General features: G+C 36.0%; 1 protein-coding gene across 1 annotated transcript in view; it reads left to right on the top strand.

The window, feature by feature from the left end:
• Positions 1 to 12,939, top strand: part of LOC127626551 (PH and SEC7 domain-containing protein 1-like) — a 51,011-nt gene extending 38,072 nt beyond the window's left edge. The window contains exons 11-16 of the mRNA XM_052102427.1: positions 6,461 to 6,633; positions 7,070 to 7,140; positions 8,532 to 8,689; positions 9,169 to 9,313; positions 9,666 to 9,809; positions 12,670 to 12,939. Coding sequence (XP_051958387.1) covers positions 6,461 to 6,633; positions 7,070 to 7,140; positions 8,532 to 8,689; positions 9,169 to 9,313; positions 9,666 to 9,809; positions 12,670 to 12,939 — 961 coding nt within the window. The remainder of the gene's footprint in view (positions 1 to 6,460; positions 6,634 to 7,069; positions 7,141 to 8,531; positions 8,690 to 9,168; positions 9,314 to 9,665; positions 9,810 to 12,669) is intronic.
• The last annotated feature ends 6,021 nt before the right edge of the window (positions 12,940 to 18,960 follow it).

Raw genomic sequence — 18,960 nt, 5'->3', positions numbered from 1 at the left:
CCAACTTTAAGCTGTTCTTTAAGCAAGAATTTCAGCGCAAGTACATAAATGTTTGAGCAATATTTAGAGAGATATATTTTTCAGCTTTCTCTCCGACTCGTACTACTACTACTATATTTTTGTGGACATTTCATTCTCTTTCATCTCAGGTACGGATCTTTTCATCTTGTCCCGTACGGTGTATGTGTGTGTGTGTGTGTGTGTGGAGTAGTTGGGCGAGTGTTGTGTTTTATTAGTCTCTCAGTGTTTCATAAAATCACGACAGGCTGCTAGCGTCTCAGGAGCACCATCGGTCCTGTCGTAATGGCCATGGCTAAATGTATTCTCAAGACTGCAGTTTTTTTTTTTTTGTTTCCTGCAGTCCTTCTCTCTCCTTTCTATCTCTCTCTCTCTCTCCCTATCTCTCTCTCCTTATCTCTCTCTCTATCTCTCTCTCTCTATCTCTCTCTATCTCTCCCTATCTCTCCCTCTCTCTCTCTATCTCTCCCTATCTCTCCCTCTCTCTCTCTATCTCTCTCTCCCTATCTCTCTCTCCCTATCTCTCTCTCCCTATCTCTCTCTATCTCTCTCTCTCTGTCTCTCTCTCTCTATCTCTCTCTATCTCTCTCTATCTCTCCCTATCTCTCCCTCTCTCTCCATCTCTCTCTCCCTATCTCTCTCTATCTCTCTCTCTCTATCCTCTCTCTATCCCTCTCTATCTCTATCCCTCTCTATACATCTCTATCTCTCCCTATCTCTCCCTCTCTATCTCTCCCTATCTCTCCCTATCTCTATCTCTCTATCTCTCTCTCTCTCTCTCTCTCTCTCTCTCTTTCTCTCAATTCAATTCAATTCAAATGAGCTTTATTGGCATGACTGTATACAGTGTACAATGTTGCCAAAGCATTGAGTAATAAACACATTTCAAACATAAAAACAACAACATGTATATACAATAAATGAATAATTATGATAATAATAAAAAATAAAAATAAATTCTCTCTCTCTCTCTCTCTCTCTCTCTCTCTCTCTCTCATTTCTCTCTCTCTCTCCCCTCTTACTTTTGTGCTGACAGTTACCAGGCAACAGGCTTGAAGTTTTGCGCACATGCTCAGTGTGAGTGATTGACCAATGCGTTTCACCCATTTTAGTCAGTGTTGTCACTGTGTTATTATGTTAGGGATTATGGGCGAATTCCAATCGAAAGTGATCATCCCTATGCCCTACTCACTACGAAAGACAGAGCTCTTGATGTGGGCACTGTGAAGGGAACATGGCATTAAAGTTTAAATGTAGCCTTCACTAAAAGTCTTCCGAAAGGGCCCTTTTATGAAACAATGCACTTACTTTTGTTTGGAACGAGTGGCGTCCCCTCCGCGAAGTGCCCTTCAAGGGTGCAAAAATGCCCTACGTATGTCAAGATGACCAATCTTGTGTGACAGATGCGGTTTCAGAGTACTTTTTTGAATTGTGTGAGGTGTGAGGTTTACAGTTGTTGACATTGGAGAAATGTAGGGTTATGTGTTTGTTCAAATACCTTACCCCAAATTGAGCAAAAATACCTCATTTAGAGTTCTTACAGTTTGTTTTCTTTGGGGAAGAAACTGATCTTGTGTGTGGGTGCTGAAGTTGTAAGCTTGGTAAAGGGGAAATAAAGGCCAGTTGAAGGTTTTTGGACTTTTTGAGGCGCTATAGCTCATGATTTCCTGGCAGGGACTCTGGATAGCGGCTCTCCCTAGAGTATCATCACGAGGACGGGACAGCAGTGTGATGTGCGACTCTCTTTTCTCTGGAAATGTCTTTCAGAAAGGCGCCCCTTAACCTGCCTCAGATAATAAATGTGTGCGTTCACAAGAGATATGACAGTCTTGGGCAGTGAGAGACCTCATAAATCCGAGCTGATAAAACATGAGAGTGCACAACTTGTAATGTTCCTTTTTTTAAGTCCACTTCCAGTTTAGTAGTCAAGGTTTCTCACACCAAAAATAGTAGTTATAAAGATGTTTATGGCCATCGTCCTCTTTGACCCTGACAATTAAATAGGCTGTTTTTTATCTACTGTACTTCGTCTATGCAAATGACCTCTGTTATGATTGGCTAGCCTCTGCAAGCTGTCATCAATCTCTCTGTCGTTTATCAAGGCGTGCGGGTGACACTGAATAGGTGTCGGTATATAAATGTGAGTTTTATAGTTAAAGTCAATGTGAAGCAGATTACAACCCATTTTACGTCTGAAATCGGATGGATATCCGAAAAAATGTAGGGCGGGACTTAAGTTGACTCAATCTGGATTTGGGTGACAAGCCGTCTTTTTAATGTGTGCGTTTACATGCACGCTCTTAGACCGATTATGCTTAGTAAACCAACAATGTGTGTGGTCATGTAAAGCCCTTATACAGTTTTCCTTCATAAACGGTTTAAGAATAAACTGATTGACACGGGTAGATTTATGCCCATCAAGTTGCGTGCCTTAAGCTGCGTTCACACTGCCAGCGACACGCAGCGACAAAACGCCCTCATCTCATTAATTTTCAATGAGAGCTGGCGACCTTCCGGCAACACGAGCGATGGTGACCATTGGCAATCGGATGTGGGCGTGTCCAGTGACGCTACAAAGTTGAGAAATGTTGAACTTTATGCAAATGAGGAGCGACTTTTGGGAATACGAGAGAAGATTTTTTAGACCGCACGTGATCCTAGTATTTTAATAATATATTAATTGTAAAGAAACGGTGCTGTTTAATCTCTCCATAGACACCACTAGCGACCTAACCGCCAGCCACTGGCGACTCGCAGCGACAAAGTAGCTGTCAGTGTGACCGCAGCTTTACTGGCTCATCCAATGTGCGCATGCTTGTTTACATATTGACGTCAACAGCAGAGAATAGCCCATTGATTTGCCCCTGATGTGTTGTCCCAAACCCCTGATCAGACATACGTTTCACTTCACAAATAAACAATGTTGAATGACTTTGAAGTCCGTCTGTCCATATTGAAAAGCAGTGGCCGCTGGCTGCGGTAGACTATCGCTTGCATTCATTCAGCTCCGCGTCAGCTGTTCCGGACTGTAGGTGGGACTGTTGTCACTCTGCAGGTTTCAACAAACCATCATTGTTTCAAAGATCTGATGAAAATGTAGATGCTATCTACTGTTCAGCAAAATTTGTATCTTATCTCTGACTTATACGCTTAGTTGTGAACAGTTCATAATGTAACCTGGTGAGTTTAAGCTATAGTTTGAACGTTGACATTATTTGGGGGAAATAATCAATGTTATAAATACAAACGTATATAAATACATGTACATAGTAACGGAACAATGTTCTTGTAAATTGTAAAGAGCTAGATATTTAAAACAAAAAAAATGATCTGTGTTTGATATAGCCAGCTAGATAGCTGTCTGATCAGTTACTGGAACGTTACTTAACTAATGCTGGGCAAATCAGTTTTCCTACTTAATTTGTATTAATTCCAAGAACAATCTGAATACTTACAGTAGTTGCATAATGCAGCAAATACAATACAATACAGCCCGAGGGAATCCATTATAAGTGGTTATATATCAACAATATTTGTTTTTGTAAATTAATGCAATCTTAATGCACATTAAGATGTAACATAAGAATGAAAATCAACCAAATACAGTGGGAGGAGTGCATACTTGCCTAAAAATTTACACTTGGACAATACATGTATATTGAATTTCTGATTTTATTTTTTTATTATAATAATTAATTTTTTTTACATTTATATGAACGTCAGATAAAACATTTTGTTCTGAGATGAGCTCAAACACATTTACCAAAAAAAATAAAAAATGTATCATAATCTCATTTTTGTCAAAAAGTAGTTTTTTTCCTTAATTTTGTTAATATACTTAGAAAGCATACTATTACAGGGATAGCATTTGTGCACTATTTTAAAAGAAATCTCTCTAATTTTATTTGTCAATACATTTATGGGTATGTAATAGTTTTTTTATTGAGACGGTTATAAACACAGTGGTTGAATATGTTGGTGTAGTATTCACTATCCTTTATTACACATCTTAACGTATTTAAAAAAATACAAATAATGGTGGGAGGGGTCCTCTGGGGGCTAAGCCCTTTATTATTTCCAACCCTAGCAACGCCCCTGAACCTGCCTCTTACTCACTAACAGGGTTGGGAAGGTTGATACAGATTACTGAATAAGTTCTGTAAAATGTCATTTGTAACGTAATCCGTTAGATTACTCAAGGTCAGTGACGTAATCGAAATACTTTGTATTACTTCTTCAGCACTGGTATATCATTGTTTCTGTTGTTTTGACTATAAACAATAAATAATGAAAATTCAGTTAAATATAAAAATATTTATATTCTCTTTAAAAAAAGCCTCAATATCATATGCAGTTTTGCTACTCAAGGAAATGTATATTATTTTAAGTATATATATATATATATAATTTTTTTTTATTTTTTTATTTTTTTTTTATTATTATTATTATTATTATTATTTTTTTTACAAAAAAACATTTTTAAATTCTTAAGAAAAAGATTTCTGCTGTACATCTTTGCTCTATTATCAAAGGCCTTACTAGAAAAAGAAAAGTTATGCTCCAACATGCATTTTTTTGTCAAAGAATTCATTATATAATCACGCCTGGTAACGGATGCATGTAAAAGCAAGAAATAGCATTTTAGCTTAGCATAAAGCTAAATGTTCACATGAACATTTACACGAGGTTAACTCTTTCTGTTGCGCCAAACTTCAAAACCACACAGAGTGTCCTCAACAACATCCTTTTCTGATCATATGTGGATTCTGTTCATAGAATGAGGTCGAAAATCTATCATTTGTAGCTTTCTATACAATGTTAAAGGCTACATTGATTAGCATTTCTTGTACAAAAAAAAAAAAAAAAAAAAAACCTTTTTGGGGACCTGGGACGCTCAGCGAGGATTGACGCTGACTACCACCCATGGAGTCGCGAGTTCAAATCCAGGGTGTGCTGAGTGACTCCAGCCTGGTCTCCTAAGCAACCAAATTAGCCCGTTGCTAGGGAGTATGTAGGGAGTCATAATGTTGTTTGCTCTCATTGGGGCTCGTGGTGAGTTGTGCATGGATGCTGCAGAGAATAACATGAAGCCTCCCCACACGCTAGGTCTCCACGGTAACGCGCTCAACAAACCACGTGATAAGATGCGCAGATTGACGGTCTCAGATCCAGAGGCAACTGAGATTCGTCCTCCACCACCCGGATTGAGGCACGTCACTACACCACTTAGACTCAGAGCGCATTGGGAATTGGGCATTCCAAATTGGGGAGGAAAAAAACATTCACATGGCCTGTAATTGTGATTTTAATGGATTTATGTTTCATCTGTCAAAGTGTTTCTAACAGTTTTTTTGTTCAACATGATGTAGCTCCTCTATTAATCTCCCAAGGGAAATGTCCTCAATGATGTCATAAACACCAATAATTCTAAACAGTGTGAACTTGTATAAATGTAACGCATCGTTAGAAAGTGTGTTTCACTGCTGTTCAAGCACTCCTCGTGTCATTTATACAAATAAAGGGTTTCCTACTGAATAGTCTAAACGTTAAATGAAACGAATGACAATAAAATGCAAAGTAATCTCTTAAGTAATCAAAACGCATTTTAATTGTAACTGTAGTGGAAAGCAGACGGTAATCTGAAATTTGCATGAAAACTATCATTGTTTGCATTTTGTTTCAATCATGGCATGCAGTAATTTATCAAATAATAAACAAACGATGGAGAAGAGTGGCATATAACCTGGCATATATCCAGATGTGCAGGGTGTGGTCAATACACTTTTGGCATGTTAACGAGATGCAAGAGTTTGCTGGTATGTGTGCGCCTTTGCCTGATCTGCATAATCATTTTAGTGAATCAGGTGCTTCAGCAACGCAGACAGCGCAGGCAAGTCTTAGTGAATCACCCACTCAATGTTTCATTGCATAAGACCTTAAATACCCGTTTATTAACCCTGCAGTAAGGTTGCACTGGTGTACAGTAATGAAGTTGCTTCTGTGGTGAATGGTGGTTGCAGATCAGACCGCTGGTAGCAGATTTGAGCGAGCAACCCGCTGGGAGCAGCACTTTACTTCCTCACTCTCTCAGTCGATACCGTCTGCCTCACTCTGGGGGATTTTAGATCGGTGGAGAGGAAGAAAGAGAGAAAACTGTTAATAAAAAAAATGACTTTTATTCGCTCTAGGCAGCAGACAGGCTCAAAATATCACAGTCCGTAAAAGGGCCTGTATCAGACCCCGCCATCAAGTCCCAGAATCTATAATGGCAATTATTTCATTCTTGACTCCTTTCAATGCATTGATCTCTTTGCAAGCACTTTAATCATTCTAGTCCAATATGTGTAATAACAGATGATCAAAGACACGTTTTGAAATATTTGGTCTCCCGTCTCATTTGTGAATGTCTGTTTAATACTTTATTTCCTCATTCCTCCGTCAGTGATGAAGAGGAGTTGCGTAAGTCGTTCTCAGAGTTGGGTGAGCAGCGGGCAGAGCCGAACTCCAGAGGTGCGAAGGGGTTGGGCAGCGGGTTGGTCTCGCCGTCTGGCGCGCTGCTGTACAAAACCGGCTTCCTGGTGCGGAAGGTTCATGCCGACTGTGATGGAAAGAGAAGTGGGTGTTCATGTCCCCCCGACATTAATATTTTACATCAGCACATCTGCGGTCTAGAGAAGACATGACACTTATGATGAGTCATCATATGTAGAAATTAAATTGCAGAAGCTCTTTTTTCATGTTATTTACTTTCGTTTCACTGCTTATAAAATTATAATTAGTGACTATAGTGGCTTTAGGTTTATAAAACCCCAGTCACACAGAACAGCTATTTACACCCCGGAATTTATTTATATATTTACTGTACATAAAATTGTTTATATATATATATATATATATATATATATATATATATATATATATATATATATATATATATATATATACTGTATATAGTGTGTTTAAATCAAAAAGTGTTTAGTGTACACTCAAATATTGATATAGGATTCATTTACAGTTTTGTTACTAACGGTGGTTTTTGTTTTTGGTGCAGCACCTCGCGGGAAGAGAGGGTGGAAAACATTTTATGCTGTGCTTAAGGGACTCATCCTTTACCTGCAGAAGGTGAGCTTTTCTTTCTTTCTTTCTTTTCTTTCTTTCTTTCTTTCTTTCTTTCTTTCTTTCTTTCCTTTCTTTTCTCTCCTTCTTGCTTGCCTTTCATTTTTGCTTGCTTTATCTTTCTTTCTTTCTTTCTTTTGTTCTTTCTTGCTTTGTCTTTTCTCATTTTTCTTTCTGTCATTCTTTTTTGCTTCACTTTCTTTTTTGTTTCTTTCGTTCGTTCATTCATTTTATTTCTCTTTCATTTAATTTTTTCTCTTCATTCTTCCTTCTTTCTGTTTCTTTCTTTTCTTTTCTTGTTTTTCTTTCTAGCTTTATCTTTTCTTTCTTTTTTCTTCGTTTCTTGCTTCCTTTTCTCCTTTTTTCTTTCTGTTCTTATGTTCGTTCTTCCTTCCTTTATTTAATTAATTAATTTCCTCTTCAGTTTCTTTTCTTTATCCTTTTTGTTTCTTTCTTTTTTCTTGTTTTTCTTTCTAGCTTTCTTTTCTTTTTTTGTTCTTTCTTGCTTTTATCTTTCTTTTATTTCTCTTTTGCTTCTTTTTTCTTTGTTTCTTGCTTCCTTTTCTCCTTTTTTCTTTCTATTCTTTCGTTCGTTCTTCCTTCCTTTATTTAATTAATACATTTATTTTCTCTTCAGTTTCTTTCTGTCCTTTCTTTTCTTTCATTTTTGCTTGCTTTATCTTTCTTTCGTCGTTTTTCTTTATTTCTTTATTTCGTTCGTTCTTTCTTGCTTTTATCTTTTCTCATTTTTCTTTCTGTCATTCTTTTTTGCTTCACTTTCTTTTTTTTGTTTCTTTCATTCGTTCATTCATTTTATTTCTCTTTCATTTAATTTTTTCTTTTCATTCTTGCTTGTTTTATCCTTCTCTAGTTTTTTTCTTTCTTTTTCTGTTCTGTATTTCATTCGTTCATTCTTTTTTCTTTATTTCTTTTCGCTCTTGCTTGCTTTAATCCTTTTTGTTTCTTTCTTTTCTTTCTTTTTTGGTTCTTTTGTCTTAGATTCTTGCTTCCTTTTCTCATTTTACTTTCTGTTCTTTCGTTCGTTCTTTTGAATTTATTTATTTTCTCTTCAGTTTCTTTTAGTTCTTTTCTTTCTCTTTTTTCTTTCTTTTTACATTCATTGTTTTCTTTCTTTTCTCTCGTTTGTTTTTATTTTTTATTCATTTTCTTTCTTTTTGAACATATGAGCTAAGATCTTACATCAGCTGATTTTAGTCATTTCTTATATAAATATAAATATATAAGAACTCTGTCTCTCACATCTGCATAATTTAATATATATATATTTAATGAGAAAAGTGACAATACGATCAATAAATCTGTATCTTCAGCTGTAAGCGTTGCCTATAAGGTCGTCTGTGATGATTGTATTGATTAGTTCATTAATTGTTTTTCAGGGTGAGTATCGGCCAGATAAACAGTTATCTGATGAGGATCTGAAGAATGCCGTGTCCATTCATCATTCTCTGGCCATCCGAGCCACAGACTACAGCAAACGACCAAATGTGTTCTACCTCCGGACAGCAGACTGGAGAGTCTACCTCTTTCAGGCCCCGTAAGTTCACAAAATAAAAGTGAAAAGTAAAAACAAATAAATCATGCACCTTATGGGGTGATATAGACTTGGGTTATAACATCTGGGCTGGTAACAAAAAAATTGTAGGTTCATTATAGGCACCATCACCATTGTGCCAAGGAATAGTTCACCCAAAATGAAAATTCTGTCATTATTCACTCACCTTTATGTCCTTACAAACTTATACTGTATACAAAACACTCATGCTGTCGTGTGTGTGTGTGTGTGTGTTCATACATATTCTAGTCCTCGCGCTGCTCTAGTTGAAGTTTGTCCCAGTTTCAGCTCTCATTGCTTGTGCTGGAAATCCACTTTTGTGTGTGTGTGTGTGTGTGTGTGTGTGTGTTTGCACTTATTTAGACTCTTCATTCTCAGTCGACAAGACCTGATGCTCCTCTGTTTTTATTTAACTTGTATTAAAAGGCTGTTTAATGATTTGGTTTGGTTTGTTTGTTTAGAAACGCTGAACAAATGCAGTCTTGGATCACGCGCATCAACACGGTGTCAGCCATGTTTTCAGCCCCGCCCCTCCCTGCTGCCATTGGCTCACAGAAGAAATTCAGTCGTCCGCTGCTGCCAGGCTCCACCTCCAAGCTGTCACAGGTCAAACTAGATCGTTATTTTCTTTATAGTAAAATGCAAGTGGCATTTGCTTGTGTGTAACTCGTCGCCATGTTGCTAAGGTGTTGCAATGGGGTTAATAGGGTGTTTTCTTTAGTGCATCATTTTGGGTTTGCCACATCTTAATGATATTCTGGTCCCTAGATATGACTTTTTTTAGACTGTTTTAGACTAAACATCTAACGTATCACAATTGGTGCTGGGCGAGTTGCATGCTTAAGTGTTGATGCAATACTACACCATATGTCATATGTGACACATATATGATTTATATACATATTGCATGAACACATGTTTATAAACCATCAATTATAAAGTCCGTGTATTTGTGTAGGGGGAGCAGGTACATGCTCATGAAACTCGATTCCGTTCCATCTCCACTGAACTCAGTCAACTGCGCTCTTATCCGCCCGACCGAAAGGTAAAAGGTCGTGAACTTGAGGAATACCGACTGAGAGAGGAATATCTAGAGTTTGAGGTATGATGCATATTATTTTTAGTGCTGTCAGTCGATTAAAATGTAGAATCGCAATTAATCACATTTCTTTTCCTGTCAAAATGCAGTTATTTCCTTCTTAGGATAGAAAACAAACAAATATGTAAAAATAATAATGCTTTATTTTTTGACATTTATAAAATTTTCTCCCCAATTTGGCATGCCCAATTCCCACTGCTTACTAGGTCCTCATGGTGGCGCGGTTACTGCGCCTCAATCCGGGCGGCAGAGGACAAGTCTCAGTTGCCTCCACTTCTGAGACCGTCAATCCGCTCATCTTATCATGTGACTCGTTGTGCATGACACCGCGGAGACTCACAGCATGTGGAGCCTCATGCTACTCTCCACGATCCACGCACAATTTACCACACGCCCCATTGAGAGCAAGAACCACTATTGTAACCACAATGAGGTTACCCCATGTGACTCTACCCTCCCTAGCAACCGGGCCAATTTGGTTGCTTTGGAGACCTGACAGGAGTCACTCAGCACACCCTGGATTCGAACTCGTGACTCCAGGGGTGATAGTCAGCATCAGTACTTGCTGAGAGACCCAGGCCCCTGAATGACGTCATTGAAATTCATTAGTAAAAAGTGTGTGAAACCTTGATATAATATATTTGTGTAAAAATTTCTTAATTCTTGGGAGTCCAATCAAAAAATTAGTCTAGAAAGATGGAAAAAATCATGGTTGAAACTGTTTCCCTGTTCATTCCTCACTCTGGAAATAGAAGGTCAAGTTGAGGACTTTGGTTGTGCTCTGTTTTATTCTGCATATTTTGACAAATGTAGTTGCTCATCCAGATATTTCATGCATACAGAAAATATATACATAAAAAAATACACACACACCAAAAATAGTAATGTTTTAACTATTTTGTTTCCTCATTCTGTTATTTTTATCATTTATTTTTATTGTATGCATGTGCAAGTACACACACTGGCGGCCAAAAGTTTGGAATAATGTTCAGATTTTGCTCTTATGGAAATAAATTGCTACTTTTATTCACCAAAGTGGCATTCAACTGGTCACAATGTGAAGTCAGGACATTAATAACATTAAAAAATTACAATTACAATTTAAAAAAAAAAAAATCTTAAACTACTTCAAAGAGTTCCTCCATGTGCAGCAATGACAGCTTTGCAGATTCTTGATATTCTAGCTGTCAGTTTGTCCAGATACTCAGGTGACCTTTCACCCCACACTTCCTGCAGCACTTGCCATAGATGTATCTGTCTTGTCGGGCACTTCTCACGCACCTTACAGTCTAGCTGATCCCACAAAAGCTCAATGGGATTAAGATCCATAACACTCTTTTCCAATTATCTGTTGTCCAATGTCTGTGTTTCTTTGCCCACTCTAACCTTTTCTTTTTGTTTTTCTGTTTCAAAAGTGTCTTTCTTTGCAATTCTTCCAATAAGTCCTCCTGAGTCTTCTCTTTACTGTTGTACATGAAACTGGTGTTGAGCGGGTAGAATTCAATGAAGCTGTCAGCGGAGGACATGTGAGGCGTCTATTTCTCAAACTAGAGACTCTGATGTACTTATCCTCTTGTTTAGTTGCACATCTGGTCTTCCACATCTGTTTCTGTCCATGTTAGAGTCAGTTGTACTTTGTCTTTGAAGACTGTAGTTACACCTTTATATGAAATCTTCAGTTTTTTGGCAATTTCAAGCATTGTGTCGCCTTCATTCCTCAAAACAATGATTGACTGATGAGTTTCTAGGGGACATTTTTGATCTAATATTGACCTTAAGACATGCCAGTCTATTGCATACTGTGGCAACTCAAAAACAAACACAAAGACAATGTTCAGCTTCATTTAACAAACTAAATATCTTTCAACTGTGTTTGATATAATGGCAAGTGATTTTCTAGCACCAAATTAGCAATTTATCATGATTACTCAAGGATAAGGTGTTGGAGTGATGCTGCTGTCTAGATTTGATCAAAAATGACTATTTGTGATCAGTTGAATGCCACTTTGGTGAATTAAAGTACCAGTTTCCTTCCAAAACAGCACAATCTGAACATTATTCCAAACTTTGGGCCGCCATTGAATATATGTTTTCCATTAAGCACTTTGTTTTCAAATTTGCTGTATGCATAAATGGGTGTTTTTTCAACTTCAGGACTTTTAGCACAAGTATTTATTTATTTTTACAAGTATAAACTTTTCAAAAAAGTTTTATTTGTGTAACAATGCCCAACAGTGTTTGTACATGCGTCACAGGAGACATTTAAGTCATTTTTGTATGAAAGTCATGAAAATTCCCAACGCAGTGTCATTTCCAGCACATCTCAAATTCTGGAAATGACATTTATAAAATAAAACGACCTTCTCCTTTACCCAAGACGCTAAAGCTAATTTCATAGCTAAAATGCTATGAATCCTAAATACACACATATAATATTTGTACACTTTCTTTTTTGTCTAATTTGGCTCAATTTTACCTTGATTAGAAATGACGCTCAATATAAATAGTGATTTTTAACTTAAATTTTCTTCAAACATCATCTCAAAACTGACACTTTTGTCCACTCGGTTAACAAGTTCACTAACTTTTAAAAAAACTTTATTAGGAGCAATATTTTTGACAAAAGTCTTGGTCTGGGACAAGGCAAAAACGGTCAAATCTGTACATAAAAAGAGCCAAGAATAATTGATAACGGCCTAGTAAAAAAGTTTCCGAATCATTACAAAAAGAAAAAAGGTGAAATCGTTTTGTTTTCGTAAAAATCAACCCCTGGGACATTAAAGTGCCCAAAGTTGAACAAACACACAAATATTTACCAATGACACATCCCTGATAAAACCTTCTCCATCCTTCAACTTCTCAGAAAACACGCTACGAGACGTACAGCATGCTGCTGCGGGCGAAACAGCGTTGTGTCATCGATGACCTGTCTGTGTTTGAAACCATGCTCCTGGAGGAGGGCGCGTTACAGAGAGCTCAGTCCAGTCCCACCTTACAAGACAGCAGTTTGAGCTGCAGCACCAGAGACGGGCTGAGCCAGAGCGCCGATGCCGACGGCCAAGATGCTTCCGGTAACGGCTGCTCGCGCGGTCAGGGCCAGAGACACAGTTACCGTCAGGCCGTCCGTAAATGAGTCACCACAGTAGCGGACAAGAAGTTTGCTGTACTGGAGCGGACATGAGGTGTTAGTCCTCCTGCTCTGTGTGCCATCAGGAAGTGCTCTGTGACTCTGTGATTGGCTGATGAGTGGGTGATGTCACAATACAAGGTTCTAAAGAGTCGGTGTTGGGAGAACGTTTTCTGGGATTCTGCTGAGGAACAGGGGATGTCATCAAATAAACAAAAGCAGAACCATCCATCGTTTTGAAGCCATATCATCGCACACTTCTAAGGCGCTTCAAATCTGGGCCTAAACATCTTTGAATCTCTAAAACATGTTATTGTCAAATGGTTATTTGCCTTACATAGACAGAATCAGCATGTTTTCGTTTGTTTGTTTGTTTGTTTGTTTGTTTTATAATATCTTTGGTAATTTTGCTCCAAAGCACTAAACAATGTCACTTCTAGCAATGGCTAAAGGATAATGTGGTATAAAACACAATGCATCCATATAAGATCTGTGTATTGTACGCAGTTAAACAACGCTTGTTATCTGTCTTATGGGCATCTATTTTCATATGGTGTTTTGGACCAGTACACAAACAGATAAAGGCTTCAGAACTATCAGAATAAGTCAATTCCTCAAGATTCGTTCTTATAAAATAATGCACATCCCAGTTACCTAATAACTTTACAATCGATCCATTTGCTTTGCAAAACACTGTTTTGCCCTAAAACGTCTCTTGCACTGAACACTGCAAAACAATCTATTTCTTAATCAGTATTTTTGTCTTGTTTTCCAGTAAAAATATCTAAAGATACTTAAAACAACAAACGTTTACTTGAGAAGCAAAATTGCATAAAATATTTTAAAAATATTTTTCTTGTTCTTATTTTTAAGCATAAACCTATCAAACTTTTATTAGAATTAAACTTAAAACAACAAGAAGAAAAAAACATCTATGGAGCCCCTTAGAGGACAGAGAATGAATGTATTTTCTGAAATATTTCACAAAAACGTTTGCATTCCCTCGCTATAGCTTTTATCGTTTTACTACAGTAGCCGTAGTTAAACTATGGTATTTCTAGTAAAATCATAGTATCCACAAAATTTACAATTTGTTACTACAATAACCATATTTTAATCATGATATTTGGGGTAAAACACTAGTAATAACAGAGGAAAAATATAGGTAACTAATGTCATGGTTCGAATGTGGTAACTGTGGTAAAACCGTGGTAAACGTCGAGGCTACTATAGTTTTACCACAAATGTCATGGTTCAATTGTGGTTCCTGTGGTAAAACTGTGGTAAACGTTGAGGCTACTATAGTTTTACCACAAATGTCATGGTTCGATTGTGGTTCCTGTGGTAAAACTGTGGTAAACGTTGAGGCTACTATAGTTTTACCACAAATGTCATGGTTCAAACGTGGTAACTGTGGTAAAACCGTGGTAAGCGTTGAGGCTACCATAGTTTTACCACATATGCCATGGTTTGAATGTGGTAACTGTGGTAAAACCGTGGTAAACGTCGAGGCTACCATAGTTTTACCACAAATGTCATGGTTTGAATGTGGTAACTGTGGTAAAACCGTGGTAAACGTCGAGGCTACCATAGTTTTACCACAAATGTCATGGTTCGAATGTGGTAACTGTGGTAAAACCGTGGTAAACGTCGAGGCTACTATAGTTTTACCACAAATGTCATGGTTCGATTGTGGTTCCTGTGGTAAAACTGTGGTAAACGTTGAGGCTACTATAGTTTTACCAGAAATGTCATGGTTCAAACGTGGTAACTGTGGTAAAACCGTGGTAAACGTTGAGGCTACCATAGTTTTACCACATATGCCATGGTTTGAATGTGGTAACTGTGGTAAAACCGTGGCAAACGTCGAGGCTACCATAGTTTTACCACAAATATCATGCTTCGAATGTGGTTACTGTGGTAAAACCGTGGTAAACGTCGAGGCTACCATAGTTTTACCACAAATATCATGCTTCGAACATGGTTACTGTGGTAAAACCGTGGTAAACGTCGAGGCTACTATAGTTTTACCACAAATATCATGCTTCGAATGTGGTTACTGTGGTAAAACCGTGGTAAACGCTGAGGCTACCATAGTTTTACCACAAATGTCATGGTTCGAATGTGGTAACTGTGGTAAAACCGTGGTAAACGTCGAGGCTACTATAGTTTTACCACAAATGTCATGGTTCAAACGTGGTAACTGTGGTAAAACCGTGGTAAACGTTGAGGCTACCCTAGTTTTACCACAAATGTCATGGTTCAAACGTGGTAACTGTGGTAAAACCGTGGTAAACGTCGAGGCTACCATAGTTTTACCTCAAATGTCATGGTCAAATATGGTTACTGTGGTAAAACCGTGGTAAACGTCGAGGCTACCATAGTTGTACCACAAATGTCATGGTTCGAATGTGGTAACTGTGGTAAAACCGTGGTAAACGTCGAGGCTACTATAGTTTTACCACAAATGTCATGGTTCAAACGTGGTAACTGTGGTAAAACCTTGGTAAACGTTGAGGCTACCCTAGTTTTACCACAAATGTCATGGTTCAAACGTGGTAACTGTGGTAAAACCGTGGTAAACGTCGAGGCTACCATAGTTTTACCTCAAATGTCATGGTCAAATATGGTTACTGTGGTAAAACCGTGGTAAACGTTGAGGCTACCATAATTTTACCACAAATGTCATGGTTTGAACATGGTTACTGTGGTAAAACCGTGGTAAACGTCGAGGCTACCATAGTTTTACCACAAATGTCATGGTTTGAACATGGTTACTGTGGTAAAACCGTGGTAAACGTCGAGGCTACCATAGTTTTACCTCAAATGTCATGGTCAAATATGGTTACTGTGGTAAAACCGTGGTAAACGTTGAGGCTACCATAATTTTACCACAAATGTCATGGTTTGAATGTGGTAACTGTGGTAAAACCGTGGTAAACGTCGAGGCTACCATAGTTTTACCACAAATGTCATGGTTTGAACATGGTTACTGTGGTAAAACCGTGGTAAACGTTGAGGCTACCTTAGTTTTATCACAAATGTCATGGTTTGAATGTGGTAACTGTGGTAAAACAATGGTTGAGTTTTGTAGTGGATTGTGAAGCTATTGCGAAGGATTGCAAAACTATTTCAGAAAATAAATTCCCTCAATGTCCTTAAATTTGCCAATGGGGTGATCAAAAATAAACTTATTTCACATTTTATTCTTTGAAATCACATATTAATATCTTACACAATTTTGTCTCCCAAGAAAATGTAACTTGTTTTAAAAATGTTTTACTGGAAAAGGACAAAATTCTGATTAAAAAAGTGATTTTTTTTTAGCGACATATTAAACATAGGAGCATAATGTTTGTCTCTAGAGTTCATTTGGTCTTGTATATTCTCTATTTTAGCTTATTGTCCTTGTCTCTGTATTATTCTCTTGCCTGAATGTTGTCTGCTGTGTATGGCATGGCTGACTAGTGATGATCTTTTGTGTTTGTTTGGTTAAACTGAAAGCAAAGGCAGTTTAGAGCCAGTATGAGGCACGCAGTATGTACTTCATGAGTCAAAACGGATCTGTTACCCACGCAGTGCACTGAATGTCATCTATTTCCTGTTCAATACAGTTAGTCAGTGTTTAAGACACACTTCCCCTTATAGCTTTCTTATGTAATCAATGAGCGAGTGTGCATATGTGCACAAAAATATATCACTTATATAAGGAATGTTTTTAAAATTTATGAATGTGGTGTGTTAAAATCAAAACTAACACTTGCGATATTCAGCATAGGCCAATGTTTGTGTGATCAATGCATACGTGTATGTTTAATTACGTGGCAGTTGCTTTCTGTGGCACAATGAAGAATAGTTTGAATGGGTGCTTGAAACCGCTGAATGTACCATGTTTTTCACCATGGTGTCGAGATTCCGGATTCAGATTTACAATCACAAGCATTTTTTCGTTTTCAATCCTTTTTGCAGGAACTTGTTTTAGTGAGTAAACAGTGTTTTAAAAGACATACAGTATACTTAAACTTTGTGCACAAACTGAAGTATCTTACCGTGTTTAGTCTAAAGGGCAAAAGGAAACAAAGTTACGAAAACGTCTGTTGTTCATGGTCTTTGTTAACTTGGTGAATATATATATATATGTACACTCAAAAAAATATTTTGGCCTAATTTAAGATTTATGCATTTCAATTTCAGAAGAAAATTCCCTTAAAATGTTGGTAAATGTTTAACAAAATTTTATTTAATACATATATATACATACATACATACATACATACATACATGTATATATGTGTATATATGTGTATATATATGTATATGTGTGTGTGTGATATGTATATATATATATATATATATATATATATATATATATATATATATATTAGTTGTATTTATTGAATTTTGTTTTGTTTTCATTTGAATTTTTTATATATACATACATATACATACATATATATACACATATACATACATATATGCATGTATATGTGTGTGTATATATATATATATATAATATATGTGTGTATATATATGTATGTATATATAAACAATTATATATATATGTGTGTGTGTGTATATATATTGCATATACATACGTATGTATATGCAATATATATATATATATATATATATATATATATATATATATATACATACATAAAATGTTTAACTAAATTAAATTAAATGAATACAACTATATATATATATATATATATATATATATATATATATATATATATATATATATATATATATATATATATATATATATATATATATATATATATTTATATTTATTTATTTTTTTATTATTATTATTTTTTTAATCAATAAAATTTGCTGGAATTCTGTAATAAAATTGAAATGTGTACATCTTAAAATTATTTTTTGAATGTATATGTATTTGTGTGTGTGTGTATATATATATACACACAAATACATATACATTCAAAAATAAATTTAGATATATATATATATATATATATATATATATATATATATATATATATATATATATATATATATATATATATATATATATATATATATATATATATATATATATATATATAATGAAAATGTACTTACCTTTTTGGAGCATTATGATTTTTTGCATTGTAACATTATTTTTATGATAATTAAGCAGATTCAAGGACCATTGTTTTTTGTAATGCCTATTATTCTCAACGGTGTCCCAAAATCATTTTCATTTCTGAAATAAAGTCATTTTTCACTGTTGCAATACAAAAATAGCTGTAATACAAAATTGTTTGTTATTTAAACCAGCAGTTAATGCAGTAAAACTAATACTACAATATATATATTTTAAACAGCATAAAAAAAATTCTGCGTTTCAGTAATGAGAATGAGATTTTTTGGATTAGACTAATAGTAATTAAGTGTGAAATGTGTTTAATTGTCATTAAAAAAAAAATATGTAAGATTGCAAAAAAATCTTAATGGCTTCATTTTCTTTAAGAAAAATTCTTGCTATTGTTTTTGGGGGTGAAAATTACATGTTCTTGAGATTCACCCTATAAGTTAACCAATAGAGTTGATATCACAGAAGAAATCTGCTGTTGTACGTACACTATAGTAAGCTAAAACTATAAATACAGCGCTGTACATCTAGAGAGCATGCAGTTCCATAGTTTTTGTGATTTTAGGCTAAATTCAAAGTTGAAAAGCCATTCTCTGCTCAGGTGTCATGAATATAATGTAACTGCAATGCATATTTCTACCAGCAGATCGCACTGTCTACAGTCATACAATCGCCATACGCCTAACAGAGGGGAGTTCGGGGGTGTTTTTAGGCCTATGTGTATTTATTTGTCATTTTGTTTACACTTAGACTGAGAAAAGTTGTCTTGGCATAACCACTTATAGATTTATTGTCAAGTCTACTGTCTCTTTATGCACATAAACATGCAGATCATGTTTTTGAATGACTTCTGCGGATCTGTCCTGCTATGATGAAATCAGTCGTCTCTGACCAATATGAGTGTCATATTAAACTATATTTAAAGC

This window comes from Xyrauchen texanus, chromosome 33 (genome assembly GCF_025860055.1).
Source record: "Xyrauchen texanus isolate HMW12.3.18 chromosome 33, RBS_HiC_50CHRs, whole genome shotgun sequence".
Lineage (NCBI taxonomy): Eukaryota > Metazoa > Chordata > Actinopteri > Cypriniformes > Catostomidae > Xyrauchen > Xyrauchen texanus.
The sequence above is the reverse complement of the archived record's forward strand: the minus strand, read 5'-3'. Positions and strand labels throughout refer to the sequence as shown.